Source organism: Anabas testudineus, chromosome 5 (assembly GCF_900324465.2).
Source record: "Anabas testudineus chromosome 5, fAnaTes1.2, whole genome shotgun sequence".
NCBI lineage: Eukaryota > Metazoa > Chordata > Actinopteri > Anabantiformes > Anabantidae > Anabas > Anabas testudineus.
The window spans coordinates 8,095,987-8,105,085 of NC_046614.1; the positions used below are offsets into that span (position 1 = coordinate 8,095,987).

The 9,099-nt window shown below is 38.2% G+C and overlaps 1 protein-coding gene across 2 annotated transcripts; it reads left to right on the forward strand.

Annotated features, from left to right (window-relative positions):
- The first annotated feature begins 711 nt into the window (after positions 1–711).
- idh3b (isocitrate dehydrogenase (NAD(+)) 3 non-catalytic subunit beta) lies at positions 712–8,361 on the forward strand. Of its 2 annotated transcripts, none has more exons than XM_026349071.1 (11): positions 712–792; positions 1,892–2,065; positions 2,428–2,548; positions 2,703–2,763; positions 2,860–2,992; positions 4,010–4,143; positions 4,254–4,356; positions 4,529–4,675; positions 4,861–4,955; positions 5,144–5,204; positions 7,870–8,361. In XM_026349071.1, exons 1-11 carry the CDS (start codon positions 739–741, stop codon positions 7,945–7,947), a joined length of 1,161 nt encoding a protein of 386 aa, XP_026204856.1. In that variant the 5' UTR covers positions 712–738; the 3' UTR covers positions 7,948–8,361. The 2 variants fall into 2 exon arrangements, with proteins under 2 accessions (XP_026204856.1, XP_026204855.1); XM_026349070.1 differs by lacking the exon at positions 7,870–8,361 and adding an exon at positions 6,088–7,299.
- The last annotated feature ends 738 nt before the right edge of the window (positions 8,362–9,099 follow it).

Sequence of the window (9,099 nt, forward strand, 5' to 3'; positions counted from 1 at the left end):
CCTAATTAAATACCCAACAAGGTAAAAGAGGACTGGTTAAGGAGGATGACACTGAATGTGTATTCTGATGTCACCCTGTACACCAGTGAAAAGAATCACCTGCCTGGAATAGGTGTGGGAATCCCCTGGTCTATTTAGGATCTACCCATAGCAGAGGGTGGGCTAGTACAACAGAAAATATAGCCTGGTGTTAAAACAATGTAGAATTTTAAAAAGAAGTCACAGACACCAGTATTTAAATGTATTAGCTGTACACACAAACCTGGATGCAGGCTCTGTCCCACTCTGCCCCTGAATAAGTCAAATGCATGTAAATACTATAGACTTAATGTTGCTATAATTGCTCCAATATTATTGTATAATAAATATAGTTTGTTTATTCCTTCTCATGTATGTGTTTGTATTGTACTGTAATTCTGCCATCCTCGTTTAACATTATTTTTCAACCTTATAACTACAGGGTAATGGCTGGACACTGCTCCCATTCCCATTGGCATCCGAAAGCTGTTTTCTGTGTTTTAGTCCAAAAACAACTTCCAAAAACTGGCTTCATGTGTATGATCTGACTGCCGGCTGTGTTATATGGGTTAAGTCTCCAGGTTCAAGGCCTCAATCTGCAGTTTGCCAAAGTGTCCTGAGGAGGAGCAGGAGGGAACCTCCACGTCCACCTGGGGGCACTATTGCTGTGCAGCCACACAGCTGCGGCACCACAGAAGAAGTGAGTCAAGTCGCTGCTGCATGTCTGGGACGATGGCGGCCGCCTTGAGAGGAAGCTTGGTAACATTGGTCAAGGTGAGTGCTTAGAAGGTAGTTACAAGCCTGTTTTCTTCACGTACTGGTAGAGACGAAGCTGTTATGGTTCAAGATTCATTTTGTCAAACATAAGCGGGTATTATGAACTCGGCTTAAAGAGCAAGTCCCTCCTTGCTAACTGTGAGCCTCCTCACCGTCTCTAGCTAAAAAGGTGACAGTGGTTCAGGTTGCTTTTCTTTTGCATCGTGGCTACGAGAAAGCAAATGTCAGTTAATTTTAAGTTGTCATTAGATAATCGTTATACAAGTTAGTTTAACCAGCCTCTCACTTTATGGTTGCTAAGGTAGCTAGCTAACTCAGTTAACACCGACATGGTCACCTCCCTGTCATAAGTCACCCATCAGTTACATTTACACACATATAACTAACAACAGCTCCTACATTATCAGTGCCAACCATTAGCTGTCCATCCTGCAAAGAGCAGACCAGATGAGAGGCCTCTTCAGATAACAATGTTATGTTCCTGACTTGATAATGTAGTTATTGAGTCATCAGTCCTCCTGCGCTGTCAGACAGTTGAGTGTTATTAGGAGTCGAGAGATACAACAACTTGCTTCCGTTATCTGTTGAATTGTTCACTCAAAAGTGTCATGGTTTGATGAGTTGACAGCTTCGTAGATAATAGTTGAAGGGAATTATTTATTTTAAATATCCCAAAACATTCCCGTTTGGCCCTCTGCTGACACTAATTTTTTATTTTTTTACTGATCCAGCCAACTAAATACCATGAAGAAAAAACTTAAATATCCAGTAGTGCTACAAAGCAGTACTCCTCAGAATACATTGCTCTGTGATGAGTTTTGTAAAGCTAAGAGTTCCTGAAATAAGAGTAAAAGAATGAACCCTAAAGAAAGGAAACAACCCACATACGTAGGTGCAACTATATTGACAGTCACTCTTTCAGCTGTTAAGTAAATCAACCTGTCTGTTGTTTTGTTTATAATATTGTCAGATGCCCTCAGTGTCCCAGTGCCAAAGGTAACATCTCCGGATGTTCAAATTTTTCTGAACAACTGTCACAAACCCCAAAAATATATATTTTAACCTAACCCAGCCCTAATTTTCTTTTCCATCCCAGGGCCTAAGCGGCCCCCGTTGGCAACACCTGGCCTCTCGACCACTGAGTTTATCCAGTAGTCTCTCTGGTGCAGAACCTCCCCCTGCCCGCGCAGATGCCACCTTCAAGGTCACAATGGTACCAGGTGATGGAGTCGGACCTGAACTGATGACTGCTGTCAAGGAAGTGTTTAAGGTACTGCTGAAAGTATCACTGTCTATCTCCTTTTTTGATTGCATATAAAAATCATTGACATATAGACCACAGTTTTATTTGTGTTATCCAGAAACAAATGCAGGTTTTCTTAATAATAAATAAGAGCATCTGGAAAAAACATGGTAAACATTTAACAGAGCAGATAGCTGCATGTCACCAGGTTCCACTGTTAATGTAACAGATGTAGTTTATGGATGAATTTTAACGAGCTTTAATGCCAATAATATTCTGAAATAACTACAAATCCGGGTTTGTGTATAAAGAATTTACTGTTAAAAGGATCACTCTTAAATTTTATTTGTTTTTGTTTTTTGTTTTTTGTTTTTTTTATTTCTCTTTAGGCAGGAGATGTCCCAGTAGAATTTGAGGAGTTCCACCTCAGCGAGGTACAGAACATGGCCAGTGAGGAGAAACTGGAGCAAGTGTTGACGTCTATGAAGAACAACAAAGTGGCCATTAAAGGTAGTTTTGTTTTTTTGGTAATACTCCTGTAGTTCATCTCTGCTTTGTTTATGTGAGTTATTTCAAAAGCTGCAGCAAAACACTTCAACTGAAAATGATAAAGAATTTGAAATGGACTTGAATAATTATACTTGTGGCATGCTTGATTATCCAGGAAAGATTCACACACCCATGGAGTTCAAAGGGGAACTGGCTTCATATGAGATGAGATTGAGGTAAGAAAAAAAAAAAAAATAGACACCAGTTGTGTATTTGCATGTTTGTATTTTTTTCTTTTTTTATGTAACTGTACCGTGCTTCTCAATCCCCAGGCGTAAATTGGACCTGTTTGCTAATGTGGTTCATGTGAACAGCTTGCCGGGCTACAACACTCGCCACAACAACCTGGACCTGGTCATCATCCGCGAACAGACAGAGGGCGAGTACAGCTCCCTGGAGCATGAGGTAAACAACAGTCATCCTCCTCAGTGCAGGCAGAGGATGAACAGTGGTTTTTAAACCCACATGAAGAGGAAATGGGTTCTTTCATTGAAGAGGGAGATTTTCTCTGAACACACAGAGGTTTAGCCAGGATTAAAGTGAGCAGCAAAACAAAGATGAATCATACTGACAGAGGTGCTTTAATGGTACAATGTGTTTGATTTTATGTCTAATTCACTTTTCTGTAATTATTTTTCACTGATATTGGGGGATTAAATATTGATACTACTTATTTAATTGTGACATAATAAATAAATGCTATGATTAGATGTTATTGGTTATTACATAAAATACACATTAATGATATAATGATGATATATATTTCTAACATTGGAATTATTTTACGCTACAAAATTTTATGTATGTTTTGAGAAACTTAATTTTTAAAAATTCTAAAAATAAATAGTAATAATAAAAATTGTTAAAGTTAAATTAAACTCTACTTTAACAAAAACAAATAAAAATAGTTCCCTTGGACAAACAGTAGGGAAGAATTGCAGCTCATTTGTGCCTCGTTCTGGCTGCTGCTCCCCCACACACACACACACACACACACTGAACACAGACAATAACATTCAGTGACAAATTATAACATATAATTACCCCAAGGAGGATCAACAAACTCACCTGAAGGAAACTAGTTGATATCTGTCCAAAAAGACGCTACATCTTGTGTATGACAACACACATGACCACATGTCCAAGAGCCTAAACAGAGGCTGAGTGGTCATCGCTTTAATAGGGGCGTAGATCATGGGCAAACTAGCATCCCTATTAGATTGATCATGACTCAGATTATTAAGTATGTTGGTGGTGCACCACAACACCTTTTCTTCACTTAAAGTCTAAAGAAACACTTAAGAAAATAATGCAGATAAACCATGTGTGAAATATGAACAGTTGGGTAATAGATTCTTGGTTAATTGAGTCTCCCACAGAATTGGTCATTCAAAATGCATCAACCCTTTTCTTGCTCTTCAGAGTGTGTCAGGTGTGATTGAATGTTTGAAGATCATCACCAGAGAGAAGTCACGGCGCATCGCCAAGTTTGCCTTCGATTATGCCACAAAGAAGGGGCGGAACAAGGTCACCGCTGTTCACAAAGCCAACATCATGTAGGCAAACCTTCCTCTTTTTTCTCACATGATTTTTGAAGTTATCTTCTCTCCTCTGTTAATTCTTTAAATTATGTCTATTTATGTCCTCCTCTCCTGTCTTATTACAGGAAATTAGGTGATGGCCTGTTTCTCCAGAGCTGTGCGGAGGTGGCACAGCTGTATCCCAAAATCAAATATGAGAACATAATCATTGATAACTGTTGCATGCAGGTACATAGAGTCTCACTTTAATTGGCATGCAAAATATGCAATATATTTATATGTATTTATTGTAATTCCGTAGGTTGACAAAAGCATAATCACACTTCAATTTTGCCATAGGAAATTATCATACTTCTCTATAGCATGTTTAAACTTGTTATTCCGTGTTACTCTGCTGCAGCTGGTCCAGAACCCATACCAGTTTGACGTGCTAGTGATGCCGAACCTGTATGGTAACATTATTGATAACCTGGCAGCAGGGTTGGTTGGAGGAGCAGGAGTTGTTCCCGGAGAAAGCTACAGTGCAGAGTATGCTGTGTTTGAGACTGTGAGTTTCCTTTGTTTTGATTGTTTCAGAGTTTAGCCAGCCAGATTTCTCTCTATCATGTTTTGTTTTATTATTATATTTGTTTTAAGAAATAAAACAAACCTAGAAAATTATAGTGGGCCACTGCAAAAAATTATTTTATGTACTGATGTCATATGTCAGCCTCTTGTCTTTTTTTCTCTCAGGGTGCACGCCACCCCTTTGCACAAGCTGTAGGAAGGAACATTGCCAACCCCACGGCCATGCTGCTCAGTGCTGCTAACATGCTCAGGCATCTCAAGTGAGTCGATTTCTTAGTCCTTCTAGTGACAAGTACACCATATTTTCTATCCCCTTGTTTCCTTGGTCCAGGTCTACCACACTTCCTCAATCTTTTAAAAACTGCTTTAAGTGCCTGTGTGTATGCATGTGGACATATGTGCAAGACAGTTCTGTTCAGCTCTTAATTGTCAATGTATTGTGTTGTAGTCTGGAGTACCACTCCCAAATGGTGTCTGATGCAGTCAAGAGGGTCATCAAACAGGGCAAGGTAAGTGTGTGAGTTTGTTTAACTAAACCAATCGCTGTTGGTGCATTCAGCCCATTAATGTGGAGATGACAGCCATGACATGAACATGTCAGACAAATACTAACAGCCTTAACACCAAAAGTCGAAGTTTTTCTGTGTCTACTAATAGAGTGTTAGAGCAAAAATAACAACTGGCGATTCTCATATATATAATGTGCTGATGACACTTCAGAAAAAATAAATTACACCAAAGATGTGTCCATTGTCACAAAGAGCTCTGTCACTCAAAAAAGTGCAATGGCACAAACACACTGTGTGTAATATTAGCAGTTGTTGAGCCACAAAAGCCCAGATCTAACAGTTTGGATACTGTCCTTAAGTGTGTTAGAGAGCCTTTGATTACTTACTTACAAAAATTAATTGTCTATGTATGTGTCCTAGGTGTCTCTTTATCTACTATTTCTGTTGTTAATCATTTATGCTGCTCTAATCGTACAAGATGCATGCAGTTATTACAGATACAATGGTTTTATTTTGACCTGCCTTTGCATCTGATACCACTAACACATACTGACAGAACAATTTGCATGAAGTGGGTAACCCTTTGTCCCTCAGATTGGTGCATGCAAACTACATGGACAAATCGGTTTCAATGATTTTGTAAAGAGTTTCTCAAATGTGTTGGGGTTGTGTAATCCAGAAACTGTCTGAGTGGAGGAAATCAACATTTTGAAAGAATGATTGTCAGTTTCAAGCTGAATTTGCCTGCAAGTTGTCTGAAGTTCCCTTCCTCTGCCCTGTTCCCTGTCCTTCAATTACCTCTTCTCCTTGTACCCCATTATCCTGTGTGTTTGTGTTTGTGTTTGTGTTTGTTTGTGTGTGTGTGCATGCGTACGCGTCTCAGGTACGGACGCGAGACCTTGGCGGGTACTGTACCACCGGCGACTTTGTGCACGCTATTGTGGAAAACCTGCGTCACCGGCCTATTTACTAAGATGTTTTCATCACACTCTTCAAATTCTTCTCAAAACCTGGACATTTTTCTTAACGTGAACTGGACTCATGTTAGGACCCACCCCCCTCTGACTGCCAAACAACGGTTGTGAAATAGAGTTTTGGCAAACACTGTCTGTGTCATCCTCATGTTTTCTGTTAGAATTTGTTTTATTAGTGCCTTGTGTTGCAAATGTTTTCACTTATTGGGGCACCTTTTGTTTCTCATGCTTTGACTTGTTGCTGAATTATCCTAATGTTTCAGCCACTTTGTCCATAGAAACAACAGCAACCAATGTGCCTTTACCAACAGTTTATATCTACCTTCAGGTCACAATTAAAACCAAATCAGTTTAGTTTTGTCTCATTTAGAATGTAAATGTGAAAGCTGCTGTACATGTAAATGAATATGGTAGTACTGCTGCATCGTGACTCACTAATATAACATTTCTGACCTGCTTAAATACATTTCTAATAAAACTGCTGTAAACTCAAGTAACAGCTGAAAACAATGCTGGGAGTTACTGCATAGCTATCCTAATGCAAAATTAATGTGTTCTTGCTGTGTCATTAATATTACAAGTTGGAGTACCAAATGTTTCAAAAAAAATCAGGAAAACCAAACTCTACTTGGTATCAAGATATACAGTACTTTCAGGTATTGCACCCCTGACTGTGAAATAAGTATCAGGTGTTATACCAGTATAGTAATTTTACAGTTTACCAGCCAAAGAAAATCTCTCTCGGTGAAGCGCTCAGTGTCCACAAAACTAGTCCTTTGTTCATTGTCAGTGTTGTGCATCTGGACCAAGCTGAATAATGAATATACTGTAGATTATGTGTTTAGCTTTTTATCTTGTGAAAACAAATGAACTAGGTCATTATTTTGATATTCAAACACAGTTTCCAAGGACTCGTATAAACAAGTTTGTCCTAATATGATCTTACTTATTCCCGTAAAACTGTTTGTGCCACTGATCCCATAAGAAATTAAAATGTTTTTCTGTACTGTAATTTCATTGTTTTGTTTTTTCTTTTTTTGTTTGTATTACTGTGCCACAGTTAAAGTGACGTCATATGTAGTCAGTTGGTAACCACAAATAATAAAGAATTTAATATATTAGTAACTGTAAAATTATAAATCTTATTATGGAGAATGTTTACCACCACCACCAGTGTAAACAGTGTCATATCAGCCTTTCTTTTCATGTTCAGCAGATTTTGTTTCTTCTTCAACCACAAATCTTAGATATAAATTTCTTACTCGCATATTAAATTTGATCACAAGTGTGATGTGGTGTCAAATAACATTCTTAATAGTTAGCTTTGGACTTGTATTTTGCAATTGTGGTTGAAGTAATAAAATAAGACTAGATGCATGTTTTGCAACGGCAGTGTGTTCTTTCCTATTGTTGACATTCAAAGCAATGTGGGGGTTTTTTTGTTTGTTTGACTTGTGTTGTACCTTATTTAAGTGAGACATTTGAATTCTCAGCTTTAGATAATGCTGAACATTTAAATGTGAGAAATTAAAGCAGAGACACCAACATAAGGAAATGACACAAGTGATTGATGGCGCTTTCTGTGAGTACAGTTTTGAAAGGCTCTCTAACATGCTGCCAATGAATACTATACTTGGACATGTGTTCCTGCAGCTGTGCATATAGTAACACTGTCCCTATGTTTGCAACAGGTGCGCACTGGTGACCTCGGGGGCTATGCAACAAGCGACGAGTTCACCCGGGCTGTCATTGCCAACCTGGGAGTGTAAGGATTGTATTTGCAAATCTATCAGCTGCTGAGACGCACATGCTTTTTAAATGTACTGTACCTCCAGTTGAACTGATGACTGACTGTACACATACACTTCATTCTATTCCAGCAACAGTCTACATGTATTTTCTAACTGAAACCTGCTTGTGACATGCACAGCTCTAATATCCACTAAAACCTCTGGTTTGCAGTTGATCATAACCATTAAATGTGTGTTGAACATGCAACAGTCAACACTAATCATTTTTAGTATTTATACTCTGGTACACAAGGTGGTTTGCTTTCTACTGAATGGTTTTAAGTCTGGACATTTACCAGCAGTCAAAACATCACTTATGTATGCTTGAATATTATTTATTAACCGTTAACTTTGTTGCTGCTGAAATGAATAAATAATAAATGAGATGTGGCATCTTGTGTGTGCAAAATCCTTGAGTGAATGTTAATAGACTGATGCAGTATTTAGTGTTATTAAAAGTTTATCGTGGCTGCTGATAGCTCAGTCTGCAAGCATCCCATCACAGCATGAGGAAACTCTCATCCAGACCATGATGGACTCAGTTCCTCAAAACTATGACAAAGAATAAGTGGAAGAAACCGAACAGATCCATGTTTATCTTGGTCTTTGGAGCTGCCTGCCACTCACAATTATTTTGTTACTGATTAATAATGTCTGAAGATTTAACATATTCAAATTGACTGTTTTATCCAACTAATACTCCTAACTCTAATGACATATACACTAATTTGTTATAATAAAGCAAATAAAAACAATTTGAAAAATCACAATTTCCAGTTAATCTGTCAGGTGACATCGATTCTGTGACTAACTTTAATCTTGTACCAACAATTTCAGCCCATTTCACCTACTTCAGATAAAGATTTCATGATTTATTCTTGTCCTACTTGACATTTCGATGAACCAACAATCTTGAACCACCTTCACCAAAGCTTCTGCACCAAGCATTTCCACAAAATAAAAGTGCTTTAGTCTTGAATAAGGAGTAGTACTTTTTATGCAGTGCAGAAAGCCCCTTGGCAGTAGCCTGTATTATTGTATTAGTATTAGTATTGTTTCTTTATTATTGATGCATTCCCGTGTGCATCAGTCAGTACATTTTAATATGAAAACTTGTCCTCAAAGTGAGCT